General features: G+C 27.0%; 1 protein-coding gene across 2 annotated transcripts in view; it reads right to left on the reverse strand.

The window, feature by feature from the left end:
* LOC101238552 (uncharacterized) overlaps positions 1-20,000 on the reverse strand; it is a 117,107-nt gene that overhangs the window by 51,305 nt on the left and 45,802 nt on the right. For both annotated transcript variants that reach the window (XM_065813002.1, XM_065813003.1), the window contains 8 exons: positions 17,903-18,051; positions 11,698-11,781; positions 11,462-11,589; positions 10,489-10,508; positions 10,298-10,403; positions 1,097-1,246; positions 855-990; positions 550-660 (listed from right to left, as the gene is read on the reverse strand). In XM_065813002.1, coding sequence (XP_065669074.1) covers positions 550-660; positions 855-990; positions 1,097-1,246; positions 10,298-10,403; positions 10,489-10,508; positions 11,462-11,589; positions 11,698-11,781; positions 17,903-18,051 — 884 coding nt within the window. The remainder of the gene's footprint in view (positions 1-549; positions 661-854; positions 991-1,096; positions 1,247-10,297; positions 10,404-10,488; positions 10,509-11,461; positions 11,590-11,697; positions 11,782-17,902; positions 18,052-20,000) is intronic.

Below are 20,000 nucleotides of genomic sequence, written 5' to 3' on the forward strand. Positions count from 1 at the left end.
ATGTACACACACAAAAAAATCATCTAACTTTTAACTTTTACTGCCAGTTATTTGCTTTGAGACCTATGTTGACAAAGTTTTGAAGAATTTGTATTTGACAGTATTAGGACCCCCTTCAAATATCTTGGGGGCTTCAAGAAACCCCTTAGGTTAATTATCAAAATTTGACAAAAGTATTTTTTAATCATCTCAATAGTAAATTTAAAAAACTTTACCTTTGCTTTGTTCTTAAAAACATTTTTAAAATGTCCTTGTCAACACACATACCTTAAAACTCCACAAAACAATTTTTTAATAACATAATTGTCAAAATTACAATCAATTTTAACAATTTTGCAATTAAATATTTTTTACTAATTTTACAAAAATATTAAACTATGTGCCATCATTTTTTTACAGTTTGCGTTAAGGGTTGTGTAAATCAGGTTTGTCAAGAAATAGGTGGTAGAAAAATTTTAGCAAAGCTAGAGGCAGCACTTTAAAAAAAATGATTCTTAAAACATGATAAAAAAAGCAAATTTGAAAAGTTCAATGATATAACAACTATACTTTGCCTTCATTGCAGATTGATCCATCTAATGCAGGACTTCTCATTGTTTTGCAATATGAAGGTTTGTCAGGCTCCGAACACCAAAGCATTTGGCAGGGATCGAATTTGAACTAGATTTTAATAGATAACAAGAAAAACTAAAAAGCTCAAAATAAAAAACAAGTATGATCAACATAATAACTTTTAATTTTTGTATAAATTAACATATATATGCCAATTGGTTAAAGGATCGAAACCGAGTTACTTAAAAATCGCTATTCGAAAAATACTTGCACCAAAAAATGAATAAAGAAATCAAACTTACAGATCGGCAAAGTGAATATTGTCTATTAAAATTGAACTGACACTGATCATCTAAAGTGTACATTTTTCCTGGCAGACCATCATGAAATTTGAAAACCTGTGGTTTTTCAGGTTTTTCGATAAGACATTGAAAGTACCTATTAAAAAACATTATTAAAATACACATAAAGAATAAAAAAATTTGAACTAAAAATATAAAGCAAAATATTTGAAAACTAAAAATTTTGTTAACAAAAAAAATACTCAATATTTTCTTTTAAAACTTCACTGCTACATGTTGACCAATGAAAGCGATCATATCGAGCAACAATAATTGGGGCCATTAAAGATCCACGAGCTGTTTCGCCACCACATTTAGCTGATTCTCCCTCGCCATCATGATCTAAACTCAGCCTAAAAAACAAAAAATTAATTTGGTGATAGTAATTGACCAGCTGTTGAGACTGAAATGGCAAATTAACAATCTTTTTGGAAATGTGATAAGAAAAGTTGCTTTTAAGATAAAAAAAAATTGTTTTGAGTCAGTTAAACTCTAAAGCTGTGTCCTTGCAAGTGTTTTTTACTAATAGAGCCAGTAATTTACCTAAATAAAATTATATTATTCTTAAACCTAGATAAAATTAAACCTAGATATAATTATCTTAGATTCATGTTAGGTATTATATAATAGTGTACTAGTGTGATGTCATGTTAGGTATAAAATACTAGTGTGATGTCATATATTATATAATGTTCAAGTATGTCGTTTATAACATAATAATTGTATGATGTAAGATATTGTAATACATTACATAATTTTTTGAGTATATTGTTTTAATGCATTATGATTTTATGCAAATTTTTATTTAAAAAATTCACATAAAATCATAATTTTTAAATTTAAAAAATTTAAATTTAAAAAATTATTAAATTCATAAGAATTTGTGATTTGTGAAATTAAATGCTTCACAAGTTTATAGATTCATAAAAAATGATTGATGATTTATCTAACTTATGGCTGGTGATTTGTTAAACTTTGATAACTTTCAAAGATTATCAAAAATAGAATCAATTATCAAAAATTTTTTTGAGATGGCCTAATGAATGTAATCAAAATAAACTGCAGAGGCTTTAAATTTAAAAGCATGATTTGAAATCCACTAACAAATAACATAAAAAGAATAAAAAATTTGTTGTTGAAAAGGAAAAGGGGTGTCTTAATACAATTTGAGGGATGAGTAGTGGGTGGAAAAATAGATAAAAAATAAATTTCGTGCATAAAATTAAAATTTTGTTGACAGTTTTAAGGTTTGCTTAGAGGTCCACAAACACAAGCTTTACTTAGAGGTACACAATATAATTGACCAAAAAAAAGTTTTAATCAGGCAATTATAGAGATAAACTAATAAATATTTTAAAATTTGTTACTATTGTACAACTAATAATTTTGGTGGGATGGAGAAACAAACATTTATTTGGCATCTAAAGTACATGGCCAGGGCAAAAGCCCAATTTGCTCTAAAAATAGGTTGAAAAATTTTTCATGAAATCCTACTTCTTCTAAATACTTTTCTTTATAACTAAATTATTGTACAATATTCATATTTAAAATGCTGTATTTAACCAGATATTGCCATTGCAATATCTGGTGACATACAACAAAATGATAAAGACCTAAATGCGGAATGCGGAAATTGTGAAAATTGGAATGTAATATTGAAACGTAAATGACATTGATCCAGGTTTAAAATAAGAACAGAATTTGAAAATATTTTAAAAAATCAAGCAAATATAGCACAAAAAATAAGAGCAACAGAAGAAAAAGTTCCTTCTTGTAGCTGCAGCAATATGTTTCTAGTTCTTTACTAATTATTTAGTAATCTAATAAAATATAACAAAATATTCTATCAAACTTAAAGTGGGAATGGAAGCCACTCTACATCAAATCAGATTAAACTAATCTTACTTGATTATAGCATAAACTTTAGATGTAGTTAGAAATTCTAGGACTTTGTATGCTCTCTCAAAAGTAAGCATAGAGTCTCTATGGCCTGACATTCTCAAGGCCTGCCTGTCTGACTGTATTAAGTATTTTAACACAGCAATAAGCTTTCCACACTTATTATTTTTCAATTATTATTTTAAATATGTCTACATGTTTCTATTAAATTCTCCTCCACACATTGGTGGCCTGTAGATGCTAGTGTTTTTGACCAGTCAGTAGCTTTCAAAGAACAAGAGTTGCTTTGAACAAGGTTGGCTATCAAACAACCAATTAGTCTATTAATATCTCAAAGAACCAAATGCAACCAAATGCATGATTGCAAAGTATCAAAAACTCTTTCATTAGGAAGAGCTAGCAGAGAACTGGGTGTAGAAAACTTTTATAACTGGCTTCTAAGAGGACTAGGTGTAGACAATTTTTGTAACTGGCTTTTATGAGTTCTTTTTAAATAAACAGTGAGAGCTTTCTGATAACTCATAGAATTCAATCATCCTAAGTGATTATAAATTTCCTGACTAAAAAGAGGAAAACATGGTCAGGGATATGTAATTGAAACCTTATTAATAAAAAAAATTTGAAAGTTTTATGAAATCTGCTGGAGTGAAAGTAACATATTCAAGATAAAAAAAAACTCTTATAAGCTTCTTTGACTCAACAATTCCTAAGATCATCAGTTTCTTCACACCTGTAGCTATTCATTATATACATACGGACCTTTAAACACAGACCACCTCCATCAATGCATACTTTGATCGAATATTCATCAGATGGAAAACCATGCTGGTTAACAATGAGTTCAACCAAACAGACAACATCATTACTATAGTATTTGACGTATTCAATACATCAAATACTATAGCAGTAAAACTGTAGAAAGATTCAAGTGCTTTGTCAAATGTCACTTGATTTTCAAACTAAATTGATTCAACCCATTTGGAACTTCAAAATTTAAAAAACGTGACAACTTTATAAGTCTGTTTCAAAAAATATATTTTAGTATATTGAAATCTATTCATTTCATTGCAGAAACAAGATTTGTTCAGTGATGCTCTTGATTTTTTTGAATTGACACTTTTTAGAACAGTTAAGTCACAAACAATTAGTGTACATCTGAGGAAGTTATAGCCTTAGTTATATTATGCTAACAAGTATGGCACTAGGATTTTACTACATGTTTTAAAAATTTGTGACAATCATATCAACTCATATCATGTAAACTCCTACTGTGGTAACAATAATGTAACTTGAAAAATATACATGCAAAAAATATGCACTTATGTGCATGTATGAGCTGGAGTGCATATATGAGCTGTATTATAATCAACCTGTAGTTCAACAATGCACTCCACAAATACTGAACATAAAATGCATTATTCAGAGTGCATGTATTATGGAGTGGAGTGCATGTGTTGATGCAGTGCAATAAGGAGCTCAAAATAAAAAAAGTAAAAACTTACAATAAATGCAACTCTCAAATAAGTGTTTAGATTTTGCTTTAAAAGGATAACCTCAAAAACAAGCTACACTATGTAGGTTTAAACTAATATTTATTAATAAAAGTTATTTTAAACCTTCTGTTAAAAACCTCTATTCAAATTTTTGGCTAAAACCAATGATCCCAACAAATTATCATATGATTATATAGTAAAAAAGATTGACAGTTGATACTTCTAGCTATGCATAGCAAAGGATACAATTTAAAAAAAAAAGCAAAAAAGGTGGCAGAAGCTTAAAGAATTTATGTGAGAATACATCAAATGCTTGGAAAGAACAATAACCTCATCTAATTTAAGACACTTTTAACTGCTGAAGTTTTGACCCTGGTTCAATTGTTAAACATATAAATAACAAGTAAAAATTTTAAAAAATTACACCCATGTAAAATTTATCTGATAACATTTGACATTAACGTTCTGCATACTACATATCTATGAAAAATTATGTTGTTCTGCATTTTATCCTATTCAGGGTTTTCAAAAAAATAAAAAAATTCTTTAATTTTAACAGAGTAGTTGTGTGTAACACTTATACAGGTCAAATCAACTAAGATACATATATAGAGATGCTAGAGAACTGCATGGTTCCATCAATGGGCATGCTGATTGATCAAAACAAATTTAGCAATTTCAAAGATACTGTACTGTATAGCTTGTACAGTAAAAGCAGGCTTGGTCGGGGAAGGCATGCGATCGCACTCTGATCTTGACCACGCATACAATATTTAGTTGCAACAACTTGTCCACGGCTTCATAGATGTTTTGAGAACATTTCAAAAAATAATCAAGCGCAAAAAAGTTCAACTGGACCGATGAGAGACAATTACAAAAATTAAAAGCTGCCTGAATAAATTGTTATAAAATAAGTTTAGAATAATTAATAAACTTCGCCTTTTATAATTAAGCGACACTCTTTTATATAAAGTAAAAACTTACTATTAATAATTGTTTAATAAAGAAACAATTGTTATTCAATTTATCAAAGAGTTTAGTATAATTTCTTTTATTTGAGTACTTCTGATTTATTTCAACAAGATTCTAATAAACAAACGTTTGTTGATTTATTTAATAAATAAAAAAGCCAATCTTTTTTTAACCATTTCGCGCTTTGCGTAGTTGGCCTGAGTTTTGTTTTTAAAAATTACATACAATTCTTTGTAGTACGACAAACAAAAGAAACAATTAAATCATTCAGTTACTATGACAATGTTAGAACGTTGTTTTTAGCAGTATCTTTAAAAATGTTAAAACTAATTCCGCGATGTGCTAGACCCCTGAATTAGCGGTCTATAATGATCAGTATCCAAACAAATTACATTCCAAATGAATTATATTTTTATTTTTTATTTTACTAACCAAAACCAAATTTTAAATATGTCAAACTATATGAAAGCATTTTTTTATGATTAAACTCAAAAGGTAAAAATAAATTACAAGGAGGAAGCATAAATGCTTTACCACTGATTATGAATAGTGAGTGGGTTTTTTTTTTATTTTTCATTTTAATAAGTATTTAAAACAGAAATAAGTAAATTTAAGTTTAAGTATAACAAATTTGTAAGAATGACATCTGAAGCAAAAAAAATTAAAGATAGTAAACCAATATCTAAGAACTTAAAAACTTTTCTTTCGTGGGGGAAAGAATCATTTATTGGATACACGGAAGAAAATGGCTTAGTTGTCAAAATATGGTGTAAGATTTGTGCTAGAAACAAAACTGAAATTTTAACAGATGCTTTAGTTAAAGGAGTATCAAATAATTCTTTGACAGCGTTTACGGAGGGAACTTGTGTGGTGACAAAGTATCAGGTAAAATTAAAATAATTAGCTTGTTCTTAATTTGTGACTCCAGGAATTAATTTAAACATAATTTTTCTACCATTATATAACTTATAACTGTAGTTATCTTATAATTTACTATATTACTAAGTGAATAAAATTTTTAGAGAATTGCTTAATTTGAACCGTGATTTTTTCTTTGATAATAATAAAGGTTGATCGCCATCTTAGAGGGCAAAGCCATAGATTAGCGGTGCTGATTGATAATGGTAACTCAGAAGATCCTGGAAGTAGTTGTGTTGCTAACCTCGATATGGAAAATTTGTTACCTATTACACAAGACAACCGCGAAGCGTTATTAAAGATGATTAGAACAGCCTATGAAATGGCTCTGAAACCGAGCATGCCACATAGCCATTTCAAGACACTGATCAAATGCCAAAGACTTAATGGTGTACTCCTTTTAGAAGGAAAAGTCAACAATAAAGCAGGTTATTGATTTTTAGGTTCAGTTTCTTTTTCGTAATTTGATAAAACAATTCAAATGAAAAAATCAAATTAAAGTTACGTTACTATTATAATGAAAGTTAAATTTTTTTTTTTTTCAAGATTTTACATCCGAATGGTCTTATCCTTTTGATTTATCCATTTGATTTTTTAATTTGAAAAATATTAGTTATATTATTATTATTTTTTTATATTGTTTTTAATTTCTTTTTTAGCACGTAAATATATCTCATGCATTGCCAGTACCATTAAAGAAAAAGTTGCTAAAATTGTCAATGAAACAAACTCCGATGGTTCTCAGGCTAGAAAAACAAAGGATGAAAAAGAGTTGATTCTTGTGCGCGTTGAACGCGAGGAAACCCCTGCCTGTTTTGTAGTTTCTTTACTTGATATGAACAGTTTGGGTGGTATGAGTGCCACAACCATTAAAAAGGCTATTGATAGCATTTTTATTGAAACCGGTAGTGTTCCTTTAACTGCGTCAGCTTACAAATACAAACTTGTAAGCGCTATGGCCGACAGAGCTTGCGTTAATTTTGGAATTTATAAATGGCGTGTTAACACAATTAAAAAAAGATAGAATGTAAAAATAGATGGTTTACGCAGTGAATAAAAATTCACTGCGTAAACCATCGTTTGGAATTAGCAATAAAAGATGCTGTGAAAGATATTTCCCAGTATAAAGAGTGTGAACGTTTTTACATTTCCATATATATTTATTTCGCAATTCTGGAAAACTAAAATGCGCAGTTCAAAAAGCTGCTGAGGCTTTGAACATTACATATTACACCTTGCCTAAAATATTTGGAACGCGCTTTATAAGTCACAGGAGACGCGGCTTTACAAAACTTTTACATAATTTGCCTTCGCTTATTGTGGGTTTCGATAATGCTCTTGCTGATTGCGACACTAAAGCAGATATGCGTGTTAAACTTTCTGGATTGTCCAAATGGTTGCATGACTACAGACTATTATGTATGGTTTGTAGTTATTTGGACATCTTAGAAAAGTTATCACCATTATCATTGGTTTTGTAGTTATTTGGACATCTTAGAAAAGTTATCACCATTATCATTGGTTTGAAAAGCAAATGTTAATGGTGAATGAGTTAAAACCAGCGGTGGATATAACAAAGGCTAGCTTAGCGGAATTAAGCCATGAAGATATTGATAATATTATTGATTCATATTTACTCAAGTTTATAATCAATGAAAAAGATGGTTCAACCAATCTTCTTTCTTTGTATTTCAAAGAAGGTAACGAATTGAAAAAATCAAACCCAGAGATTGTTGAGATTGAACTCAACAATATGGCTAATCTTAACTTTGAATGTATTCATTCTGCCATTAAAGTAAGAAAATTAGCAATTGAAATCATTCTACAATTGATAAACGATAGATTTAGTTCGCTGTTAAATCCCATATTCGAATCAATGGATTGGTAAGATCCGCAAGTATGGGCAGCAGACAGCATGTATGGTGATGCCAGCATATCTTTATTACTAAACGAATTTTTTTACCCTCTAGAAAAATTAGGAATGGATTTTAAAATGGTTCTTTTGGAATGGAGAGCTGCAAAACTAGTAATAAATGGGAAGTACACCATTGCACTCACACCATTGAAAATATGGCAAAATATTTTTCTTTATCATAAAATTAAGTTTTCAAACTTGAGTCTTTTAGTTGAACTTCTGATGTGTATTGCTGGTTCTAATTCAGCTGTCGAACGCGCTTTCAGTATTTTGACTGTGATTTTGACTGATAGGCGTTTAAAGATGAACCACTCAACAATGGAAGACTCAATAATCATAGCAGGGAATGACACGAATTTCACTCAACAAGAACGCGATGATATTTTAAGTCGCGCTGTGGATATTTTCTTAGATAAGCGAAGAGTTTTTTGCGTTGATTCAGCTAATGCTAGTATTGTCACTGATTATAGTAGCGAAGAAAGCTGCACCAGTGAAGATATAAGTTCTATATCTGAATCGGACGGATAAACAATTTATTATATAATTTTTATCCCACATAATTTTATATTTATGTACATTATTAAAGAGTCCTGAAGGACGAAAAAATATATAGCATTATATATATGATATCTTTAATTGTCATACTTAGTTGTAATACTATTGCATAAATAAGTTGAATTTAATAAAAAGGCAGCGTATAAGCTAATATATGTATATATTATATGCTGTATATATAAAACTTTTTAATAATATAGATCAAAATATGTTATTAAAAAGTTTATACGCTGTCATTTTATTAAATCTTTTAAATATCTGTGTGTGTGTGGCTCCAACAATAAGTCAACGTATTAAAATAAAACAAATTTATATTAGCGAATCTTTTTAAAGCATTCGCCAATATAAAATCATTTAATTAGTAAAGATTAAAGTTATGAATTTAATTTTTTTGCGTGTATTTTTAAAACTTATTGTTATGCGGACAAACATGGAAACATACTTGAATGTTCTCAAAACATCTATGAAGATGTCATAGTAACTGAATGATTTAATTGTTTCTTTTGTTCGTTGTACTACAAAGAATTGTATGAATTAATTTTTGTAATTGTCTCTCATCAGTCCAGTTGAACTTTTTTGCGCTTGATTATTTTTTGAAATGTTCTCAAAACATCTATGAAGCCATGGGCAAGTTGTCGCAACTAAATATTGTATGTGTGGTCAAGATCAGAGTGCGATCGCACGCCTTTCCCGACCAAGCCTGTAAAAGCATAGGTAAAAGAAAAAAAATATAGAATTTTTACCCTGGCCAGCTCAATCACCATATTTGAATCCAATGGAATCTATTTTTGTTTTTATTGTTATTTTTTTTTTTAATTCACCTCCAAGAAGGCCGAGAAGGCCACTACATTTGGGTTTAGATGGACAAAAAATTAGTCAAGGTACAAATCTATATATAGCCTAAAGCAAGAATTAGATACCGTTTGCAACAATCTTGTTAAATCTATGGAAAAAAGCTCATGGGAAATATTTTATATACTAGATGCTATATTTGTTGCATTAATTTTTTACATATTTTTATTGATATTTTTTGTTATTATTTTCAATAACATTTTTATATACAATTTTATGTTTATATGTCATCCAAGAGATTTGTTTAAAAATATTTTTCTCACAAATAAATACAAAATTTTAATATCTTTTTTAGTTTCTATTTTATGGTATAAATGGTATAAATATGCTTTAAGCAGCAAATTTTAATGCGCCTATTTTTTTATTTAGTAACAACCCTCTATGAACCATCGACCCTACTATACTCTTTAAACAAACTTTGAAAAAGAAGCAAGTTAAACACTGGAATACCAGGAGCATGATGGGGTTTATACAAAGTTTTAAGCAAAGTATAATACAGGGAATGTGATGAGGTTTTCATTTGGCCTATGTTTCAAACTTTCAAGCAAAACTTCATGAGAATGTGATGAGATTTTCAACTTTAAAACTTAATCACATTCCAGATATTAACCTAAAAAGTCTCATTATGCCCCTGGTCTCATAAGGTATAAGAAATAGGAGAATGAATAATAAGGAAGAAATGCTAATGCTAATAAAAGACAAAATAACAACAAAATTTTTATGTTCAAACACTTTTCCTTCCTACTAAAAATTGTTAAATAAAAATTAGGACATAAATATTGCAAATTTAAATAGCTTACAAGTGTCCTACTTCGTGAGCAATTATAAATGCAGATGTAAGTCCTTCATCTTTGACTAAAGCGCAACTTGAACCTTTTACACACATGCTATGTAGTCGCGCATAACCTAAATTAAAAAAAACAACAAAAAAACAATAACAATAATAAAGGAATGCGCCAAATAACTATAAAATTAATTATGAGCTAATTACCTGAAGGTCCAAAATCCTCTCTGTAACAAAAAAAATATATATATATATATATATTATACATACATACATACATACATACATACATACATACATACATATTATGTTGAATACTATTACAGTGAATTCTCAGTCTTTTTCAATGAATGGCATACAAAGGAAAATCAATGGAATAAAAAATGTTTTAATATTTTCAATATGAACGCCATCTGCTTGCGCAGCAAACATCACACTTTCACAAAATCATTACTACCTTTTATGTGAAAAGTATAAAAAATCTGACATCATTTTGAAACATTAGTTAAGTTTTAATGCCACATGCAATTAAATAACTACAAATGATTAAAATTCCTGGATTCTGGTAGTCATTAGCTAGAGTAATAAAACCACTACAGTATCGTAAAACTAAAAACCTAAATGGTTTTAAAAATAAAAAATAATTTAATTGAAAATACTAAGAAAATGGTAAGCACAATAAAGCTTTGTTTACTCATTAACCCATAGCTTGAGCAGACATTTTGTATTTACTTTTTTTAAACATTGTATTTTTGGGTTTTTTTTATCTTAAGCCTCTTTTGACCATAGCCTTTTGAACAATTTGACCTTGGGTCAAATCAAGGTTGTCAGTTAATATATAAATTACATCTTTACCACATTGGATCTGTGTTATAAACTAGTCATTACAAATCAAAATGTTGACATATTAACTTATAGGTAGAGTATATTAGAGAATTAGGGCACACTGTAGGATAATGTTGATAGTTTTTTTATTTGAAACTGTATACTAATTAATTTAAAGATTTTAATGACTGATTCAATGGTTTAAACCATTAATTAAAAAATCAAGATTTAACATAGTGTTCTCAATAAATCCAGATCTGAAAAATGAAACTATACTTTATTTTTATAACTTCTTCAAAATTTAGCATAAATTTTGAAAAAAAAACAACAAACAAACAAACAAACAAAAAACTACCTTGTCAAAACAATAGCAAAGTCAAAATCTTTAAAATAATTTCCACCAGGGCTATCCAATGTAGCGACAAATTTGCATGCTGATGTTAAAGATCTTGAAGGATTTTTTGTGTATATAACAAAAGAACTCTAGAATCCACAAACATTTGAAAAAAGGTATGCATATATTAAAGTAAATATTTCTCACATATCTATATCTATTTTAACATTTTTTTTCCTAATATATCATTTTAATACCTGTTGGTCTTCGATTATAACTATTTTTACTAGATGCATGTTGAGTCGAATCCCAAATGATTTGTCTTTAAAAACAATATCAGCCTTAAATTTCAAAAAATGTAAAGGAAATTTTAAAAGACTTTTATGACACTCATTAAGATAAGCAATTAAAAAAAAAATGATGTAATCGTACAAATAAAAAAAAATTATAATTGTGTGTTAATAATTAATTATGCATTAACACATAACAAAAGAACAAATATTTTTTAAATAGCTTTGGATAATTTTTCTTTTTAAATATTTTTAAGCAATATTACTTTAACTAACATATATTAAAAACAAACAAATGTTTTGCAAATATCTATGAGCTCTTTTGGGTACTTTAATATATACACACTTTATCTTTAATAAATATATATGTATATTATTGTCCTGTTGTGTAGCTTTAAAAATCATATTGTAAAACCATAATTGAGAACTTTGATAATAATTTACATGGTTTTTCAAAATCATTTATACTTTTTTCTTACATCATTGATTGTGTCCTTTCATTTGTTGTTTTTTAATATTGGATTTTTCATTACAACTGTAATAACAAAAAAAAACATAATGCTTGTAAAACTTCAAGTAAAAACTATGAAACTCAGATAATATCTAAATCTAAAGCTAACTACGCACACCAAATGATTTTTTTTCCCCATGCCGTTCGCTGCATTTAGTCTGACAAAGTTGCTTTCTTCAGAAGTGGTAAAAAGTAAGCATTACAACCGCCATGTTGCATAGAATTATTTTTTTAAAACAGTCTTAGACTTAAATGCTGTAAGTTTTACATACTAAATTATATAACATTATTTTACAATTCTGGAAAGTTTTAAGTTATTTCCATTTTCGGTTCATTTTTAATAACTTAAAGAGTGTCAAATGTTACAACCGCCACTCTCATGGAATTGCCCATATATATACCATGTATATATATATATATATATGGCCAATATATATATATATATATATATATATATATATATATATATATATATATATATATATATAGTATGTATTATAATATAGCACTACTACATAGGTAGTGTGTATGTACACAATACCATCCATATTTATTCAAATGATATAAAAAAAAATTTTAAATACTTTATTTTAATAATTTTTTTTCAATGTTTATTTTTGTAATGTTACATAATTTAATAAATATAAAAGTATTTTTATTAAAATCATTTTTAAATCATAAAAATACTAAAAACAATAAAATGGGCAAAACTACATAAAAAATGGACTATCAATGAATGGAAACATGGACAGAAGTGTTGAAGTTTCAAATTTTTGGTTTCAAGTGAAAGCTGTTAGTCCAAAAGAAACCATTGAAGAGGGTGTGCATTATTGACTGTAAAACATGGTGGATGTAGTGTTATGGTGTGAAACTGTTTTAGTAGGAACACCATAGGTGACATTGTAAAAATAAATAAAATAATGCCATAAATAAAAGTCATGCTATATGCCTTTAGAATATCGATATAATGGCAAGCCATTCATTTTTTTAGATGAAACATATTACATATATTTCAAACTAATAAAAAGTTAACATAACTTGACATTATTTTGCTTATATAATTTATGTAAATTACCAACAAAAAAAAAAGAACTTTGAAATAAATTATGTAATATAAGTTCAAATATTACATAAATTATTTCAAATTTTTTATTTAAAGAAAAAAATTATTTAAAAAATATTATTTCTATTTTTGTAAATAATAAATTTATATTTTAACAACTAGTAAAAACAATACTCAATTTTATACTGTTTTTAAACAATGAAATAAAACAATAATATATATACATGTGTGTGTATATATATATATATATATATATATATATATATATATATATATATATATATATATATATATATATATATATATATATATATATATATATATATATATACATGGCCTACTATATTTTAACAGGTGATGCGGAAGTTATCGGACAAATCCTACTTTCATTATTTGAGCATAATAATTAGTTTTTGTGGTTTTATGCGTAGGCATAAACGTTCTATAAAATATAAACTTTATTATTTGAAACACAATTATTTAAAATGAGGTTAAATACAGCTGAACGACAATCTTTTCGAAAGCGACTAAAAATGTTTTTTGTAAATAAACCTAATATAAAAAAAAAAAAAATCGTAAATCATTTTGAAAAGGAAGGATTTGCGTGAAGTACAATATATGATAACCTAAAAAGACTTGAAACTGTTCAATCGTTTTCTGATAGAAAGCACCATGGTTGTCCGACATCCTGGACTAGAGAAAAGAAAGTCGAATTAAGGAGACTTGTCAACAATCGAAAAGGGGTCAGTCAGCGAAAAATAGGTATTAAATTCGGTGAAAATCAATCGACAATTGGTCGTCAGTTAAAAAAAAAGAATATTAAATATAGAAAACGTGAAAAGACTCCAAATACACTTTAACTATTTATTTTGGCCAGATTTAGCAAGCTCTCATTATTCTAAAGATTCTCTAAATTGGATGGACCAATATGTCTATTATGTTGATAAAGAATCCAATCCCCCAAATGTGCCTCAAGCACGACCAATTGAAAATTTTTGGGGACATTGGGCACAGAAGGTTTATGAGGGAGATTGGCAAGCTTCAACAGAGCAAGTTTTGATTGATCGCATTAAACTAAAACTACAGAAAATTGATTTAAACTTTTTACAGTCGCATATGAAAGGCGTCAGAGCAAAATTGAGATCAATTGCAGATGGTGGTGTTTTTTATATAAAAAGTAATATATTTTTATTAAAAGATAAATGCTTTATTTTAAAAAAATATAATAGTAGTTTGTATTTTATTTATAAATAAGTTATTAACGTTTTTATTTTGTCCAATAACTTCCGCATCACTCGTTAAGGCTGTGTATTTTACATTTTAGAGACCAATTCTAAGAGGCCTATTTTGCAACAACAAAAAATGACAGTGCAATATAAAAAAAACTTTAAACACATAATATTAATATATATATATATATATATATATATATATATATATATATATATATATATATATATACATATATATATATATATATATATATATATATATATATATATATATATATATATATATATATATATATATATATATACATATATATATATATATATATATATATATATATATATATATATATATATATATAAATGCTATTTTAGACAATTTATTAATATTGACAAAGCTGAATATCATGGTTAACAAGTGTGTTGCATATGGCTGTAAAACTGGATACAACAGTTCTGTAAAAGATATAAAAGTTGTTTCTTTTCATTTTCCATTGAAAAATCAATAGTTGCAAAATTATTGGGTTCGTTTTGTAAACTGTAGTGATTGGGGATTCACTTAATTCTGTCTTATGTAAAAAGCATTTTAATAAAAAGTACACTATTTGAGGTATAAAATGCAAGTTAAATTGGAATTTAAACCATATTCCTGAAATTTTCTCAAGCAAATGCTTAAAACGGCCTTCCACACTACTATCACCTATTGCTTTAAAAAGTTCACTTAAAACTCGCATTTATCAAGAACTTTTTTTCTGAAAATGATAAAATAACTAAATCAAATAAATTAAACAGTAAACATTCACCAGAAGGTTTTCAATTTAAAAAACATCTTAATTGTGCTATTTATTACAATTTAAAATTTGAGTTTTTAACACATTTTCCATCGGTTTTTGAATCAATAATAATTGATCATTGTTTATGGGTAACTTTGCAATATAAAAGAAATAATGATCCATTTCCTCCATGGGTAACTAATGGTTGTAATGGCAATTTAGCTAGTTTGAGAATGCTGAAAAGCATTGTACATAAAAAACAGAGCTTATTATAATAGAAATAAACTTCTTGAAGAAATAAATAGTAGAATATACTATAAAGCAAAGGGCCCACAACAATATTCTGCAGATATGATCAGACATACTTTATTATTAAGATCTTAGATGAATTGTTGCCTCAGAAACTCTATACAAAAGATTTGTTGCATTTATGATAGTTCAAAGAAATCTATTCCTTATGTTATAAAAGCAGTATCTGAAGATACCATAAGTAGTATATGGTTTTTGGAGCAAATATCAGATTCTATTAGTTTTCTTTCTCTATCTATATTCGAGGAGTTGTTACTGACAATCATCAAGCAAATGTAAATGCATTTAGTTTGCTTCATTCCAAATTTGGTAATCAGTCAAATTTATTTATTTATCATCCTGATAGCCCAAATATTAAAATATATTCATTTTAGGATACTGTTCACATTGTTAAAAATATCAGAAATAATTTATTACACTGCAAAAAATTTGACTTACCATCATTTAGATATAATATAAAAGATGACGTCTATAATTGTCCAGCTGGTTATATTACTTGAAGAGATTTTCATCTTCTACATTCTAAAGATGAACAAATTCAAGCTAATTTTAAAAAAGCTCCAAAAATTACATATCAAAGCCTTCACCCCGGTAATAAAAAGCAAAATGTTTCTCTTGCACTGTCGATTTTCGATGAAACAACAATTGCAAATTTTAAAAGTTATTTTCCAGAACAAAATGACATTTCTGGTTTTTTAGGCATTTTTCAAAAATGGTGGACTGTTTCAAATTCAGAACAACAATTTAGTCCTAATAAACTTGGTAATGCAATTATTTTTGATGATGGTAAAACGATATTTTTAGGCAACTAGCTGATTGGATTGAACTTTGGCAGAAAACTCAATTTTTTACTTAATCAAAACAAACATCATCTGCTCTTATTAAAACTCTGCGTTCTCAAGCAATGCTTATAGACGAGCTTATTGAAGAAGGATATTTGTATGTGTTTACTTCACAACTTCAAAGTGACCCTATAGAGCGTAGATTTTCTCAATATCAACAGATGAGTGGTGGGAGATTTTTAGTAAGTTTACTAGAAGTTCAACATTCAGGAATTATTTTAGCATGTCAGACTTTAATTAAGGAGAATTTAAATTTTTGGGATGAAGATTTAAAGAATAATTATGATAACCCAATTAATGATGAATTACTAATAATATTTGATTTAAACTTAAATGAGATATCAGAATTAACTCTTTTACCTGAAACAGAAGAAATTGCAACAATAATTGCTGGTTATATAGCAAAGAAATTGATAAAAAAAAAGCAAATGTCTCGATTGCAGTCTATGCTTACTACAGATGCAAGCAATATAAATACTTGTCCAGATCTACAAATACTTTCACAAGATGGTCTTACTATGCCTTTACTTTCATTTAAGGATTTCACATGTGGATATTTTGCAGTCTTAGATAATCTTTCAAATTTAATAACTAAACAAGTTGCTAATGCCAAAGATTTATCAAGCTTTGTTTTATCAAAATACTTTCCAACAGTTTACTTTACTTGCAATTTACACAAAAATTGGGGATTTAATTTTGCTTCTAAAATTATAATTAATGTTTTTTTTAAATTAGCAGAAGGTAATCAATGCCACTGTACAAAACGATGCTGTTAAAAATTTTAAAAGTTGACAGAGAGAAAAATAATGTATATATAAAAAAATATATAAATAGATAATAACATAAAAAAAAAAAAATAAAAGAACACATATTTCAACCCTTTTTTTTTGTAAATTCCCTGTGTTGTCAATTTAAATGTGTAATGTACAAATATATAAAAATATATATTATAGATACAAGGATATATATATATATATATATATATATATATATATATACATATATATATATATATATATATATATATATATATATATATATATATATATATATATATATATATGTATATATATATATATATATACATATATATATATAATATACATAGATATAAATGTTTATAAATACACAAATCGTTAGTATGAAAACACAAAATTCCAAATTTTTTGTGAATACTTTTTTATTCCTAATATTATATTTGTACTCGTAATATTATATTTATACTATTTATTTAGTCTAGATAAGAGATAATGTTTTCTCTAAAGTTGGGCAGCCATCTTTTTTTATAAATAGGCCTATTAGAATCGGCCTCTAAAATGTAACATACACAGCCATGTAATATAGTAGGCCATGATATATATATATATATATATATATATATATATATATATATATATATATATATATATATATATATATATATATATACATATATAATTACTTACAATGTTAAACATTGTTAGTATGTATTTCTCAAGTGCATTTTTGCCATGAAATTTGGTCAATGATTGATCAGCAACTACAATTACTTCTGCAAAGTAATCAGGTATTTTTGCACCATCTTTTTCCAGGACATCTTCAAATGTCATTCCAGCTAAAAATAAAAATTGGTTTTTAAAAAACTTCAAGCTGATTCAATTAATGAAATCACCAGAGTTGGATTAATTTGTCCCTTTTGTGTGTGTGTGTGTGTGTGTGTGTGTGTGTGTGTGTGTGTGTGTGTGTGTGTGTGTATATATATATATATACAAAAAAAAAAATTATATATATATATATATACCCAAAAAAAAAATTATATATATATATATATACAAAAAAATACATATATATACAAAAATATATATATATACAAAATATAAACATCTTCGCTTCCAACAAGGCTGCAAGCAACCACTAATTAGAGTTGGAAGTTACTGGAGTTATATATGTATATATATATATATATATATATATATATATATATATATATATATATATATATATATATATATATATATATATATATATATATATATATATATATATATAACATATATATACAGATATTATCAAGATACACTTTTACTTTGACACAAAAATATATTTTTTTTGTTTTTCTGAAAAAACTGTTTAGGTTTGAGTCAACATATTTAAATTATTAATGTAAATTCACTGTAAATTCTGCAAGTTGGGAAAACATGAAGATAGCAGAGAATTCCAAAGCATTGATGTGGAAGACTAGATAAATAAAAGTTTTAGAGCATGAAGGAACAGATAGAGCAAAAGAATGTGACTTTGCTGTAGGACCAGTCACGCAAGATTTAGTTTTGGTTGATGGAACAAAACATGATAACTTGTCTAAGCATGTTTGTAGAAAAGAAAAAGGATGCAACCTTATTGTATTTACAATGCATTTTGGGACCATGTCTAAAAAAGAGAGAGTATCATTAGAAGAACCATCCCAAATGTGGCAACAGTGTTTCATAAATGGATGAATAAGAGATTACCAGAGATAGATAATGAAATTGGGAGTAGGGAAAAGCCAAGTGAGAAAACCTTAACAGATAATAAATAACCGAAGTATATAATTATTTCATCAGCAAATAGAGCCACTTTAAAAGTGATTAGAAAGATCTTTAAGATACATTAGAAACAAGTTATTGGAAATGAGGGAGAGTGATTTCTTAAGGAATGATTTAATAATTTTAAAAACTTTTCCAGATACACTATAGGAAACCAAAGTATGTATAAAACCAGCATGCCCACTTTATCAAAAACCTTTGATATGAAGGATCTATTTTAAGGTCTTAAGATGAAATAACAGAATTCACATTTGTCTCACAAAGAGCAAGTAAGAATTTTGGTAAGATTCATACAATGAAAATTTAACTCAAAACCACAAATATTTGTAAAAGATAGATTGAAACAAAAGGATGGTAATGATGGATTTTTTTTAAATAATATTTGTAAGTACTTCATTTATGGTTTTGATAATTAGAGAACTTGATTCAATTATGTATGGTATATAATACTCTAAGCAATAAGCTATACGATTGTCTAATTTCAAGCAAAACTCTTGAGTAGAGTCAAGAAGATGAATCATTCATCATCATTGGCAGGAAACAATCTAACACAGTTTTACAATTTTACCTTTTTTTATAAAATTTTTATGATGGCAGAATCTACGACTTCAACTTTTTAACATGCCAGTGCATGTTAACATTGTTGTAATTATGTTTAAATCATTGTTACAATACTACTTGGGATGCAGCCACGATTACATTCTGAGCTTCATGTTTACAAAGAAAGCAATCTACCACTACACCACTACCAATTTATATACAAATTATATATTTAATATAATTAATTTAAATACAATAATTTATTTAAAGTTATGCTGTATCAATTGTATTTTACTAGTATTGCAATTAAAAAATTGCAATACTAGTAATATTGCAATTTTTAAAAAAGCACTTCATTAATAAAGTATTATATAAAATAAAATATTAAAAATTAAAAAGAGATAATTAAATCATATATTGAATCCCTGTTGTTTTCATCAAT

Source organism: Hydra vulgaris, chromosome 12 (assembly GCF_038396675.1).
Source record: "Hydra vulgaris chromosome 12, alternate assembly HydraT2T_AEP".
In the NCBI taxonomy this organism is placed as follows: Eukaryota; Metazoa; Cnidaria; class Hydrozoa; order Anthoathecata; family Hydridae; genus Hydra; species Hydra vulgaris.